The sequence below is a fragment of the Galeopterus variegatus genome, unplaced genomic scaffold (genome assembly GCF_000696425.1).
Source record: "Galeopterus variegatus unplaced genomic scaffold, G_variegatus-3.0.2 Scaffold78648, whole genome shotgun sequence".
In the NCBI taxonomy this organism is placed as follows: Eukaryota; Metazoa; Chordata; class Mammalia; order Dermoptera; family Cynocephalidae; genus Galeopterus; species Galeopterus variegatus.
The window spans coordinates 1-1,095 of record NW_007804759.1 but is presented as its reverse complement, the minus strand read 5'-3'; the positions used below and the strand labels follow the sequence as shown (position 1 = coordinate 1,095).

At 59.2% G+C, this 1,095-nt stretch overlaps 1 protein-coding gene across 1 annotated transcript; it reads right to left on the bottom strand.

Annotated features, from left to right (window-relative positions):
• Positions 1 to 30: 30 nt before the first annotated feature.
• LOC103584678 (cytoplasmic dynein 1 heavy chain 1-like) lies at positions 31 to 972 on the bottom strand (the record flags this gene model as incomplete). The annotated part of the gene is made up of 3 exons (XM_008565590.1): positions 31 to 193; positions 458 to 626; positions 777 to 972. Coding segments are annotated over 3 exons (528 nt in total), but the record flags the coding sequence as incomplete, so codon positions are not given.
• Positions 973 to 1,095: the final 123 nt, after the last annotated feature.

The window sequence follows — 1,095 nt, the reverse complement described above, 5'->3', positions numbered from 1 at the left end:
CCCGGTAGCTAATGAGACTCCCGTGGGCACCTCCCTGACCCCGGAGAAGGAGGGTGGCCACTTACCACATTCGCCTTCTTCTCGGCATTGGTTTGCTTGACCCAGCGCAGCTGTGTCAGGGGGAGTGCGGTCGAGATGGCGTGGGACAGCGACAGCTTGTTGTTGTTGCATGTGGCCCCCTGAAGCTTCAACCCTGCAAGGAAGAGGCCAGAGCCCAGTCTGGGGTGAACGCACAGCTGCATGGGGCCCTGACAGGCTGAGAAACTGGGCAGCTCTAGAGGGTCACCAGCTGGTCACTGGAAACACGTTCATTTTGCAACAATCATCTAGGACCACCAGAGCCACCCGTGGGTAGTCAGGTTGCTGAGCAGGAGGCCCGGGTGCAGGAGGGTGACCTTCAGAGAAGAATCAAGCCAGAGTGGCCGAGTCCGAGTCTTTTCTGTGAGACTCAACTCACCTGTGACCCCAAAGCTGCAGGCATCGAGGGCAGCACTCTGAGAGGTGGTAACATTGACTTCCAGGCAGAGCTCCTCCAGGGACCAGCTGTTGGCCTGGGCCACGTACTGCCTGGTGGCGGTGATGTATGCCTCGGGCACAAACAGGCCACCCAGGCACACATGGATGTTCTGCAGGAAGAAGCAGCGCCCACCGGGGAGGAGCTTGGGTCAGTCTTGGGCCCTGTGCTTGGCCCCAGAGCTTTCAAAGGACCATGCAGCTCCACCCAAGCCTGGGACAGCTGAACCCCCCACCCGCTTTTCAAAAACGTCTTTTGCCACCTTTAGCTCCTTGGCACCGCCAGATGCGGCAGCCAGTGAGATGTTCTGCAGCTGTTTGATCCTCTCGCTGAAGTCGGACACCCACTGGATGACGGTCATGCCGGCAGGCACTGTGTAGTGCGACCAGCTCCGAGGCAAGATCCCTGCAAGCAAGGCACAGAGACCCCAGGGCTTGGTGTCTGTTCTGATGATGCCCCTGGTATAAACGGGGATGAGCCTACAGGTGCTCCCATGCCCCAAGCTGCACCCACACACACGAAGCCAATGACACCTTGGCCACCTCTCTTCCTGCTGCATCTCTGCCCCTAAAAGCTGCCTA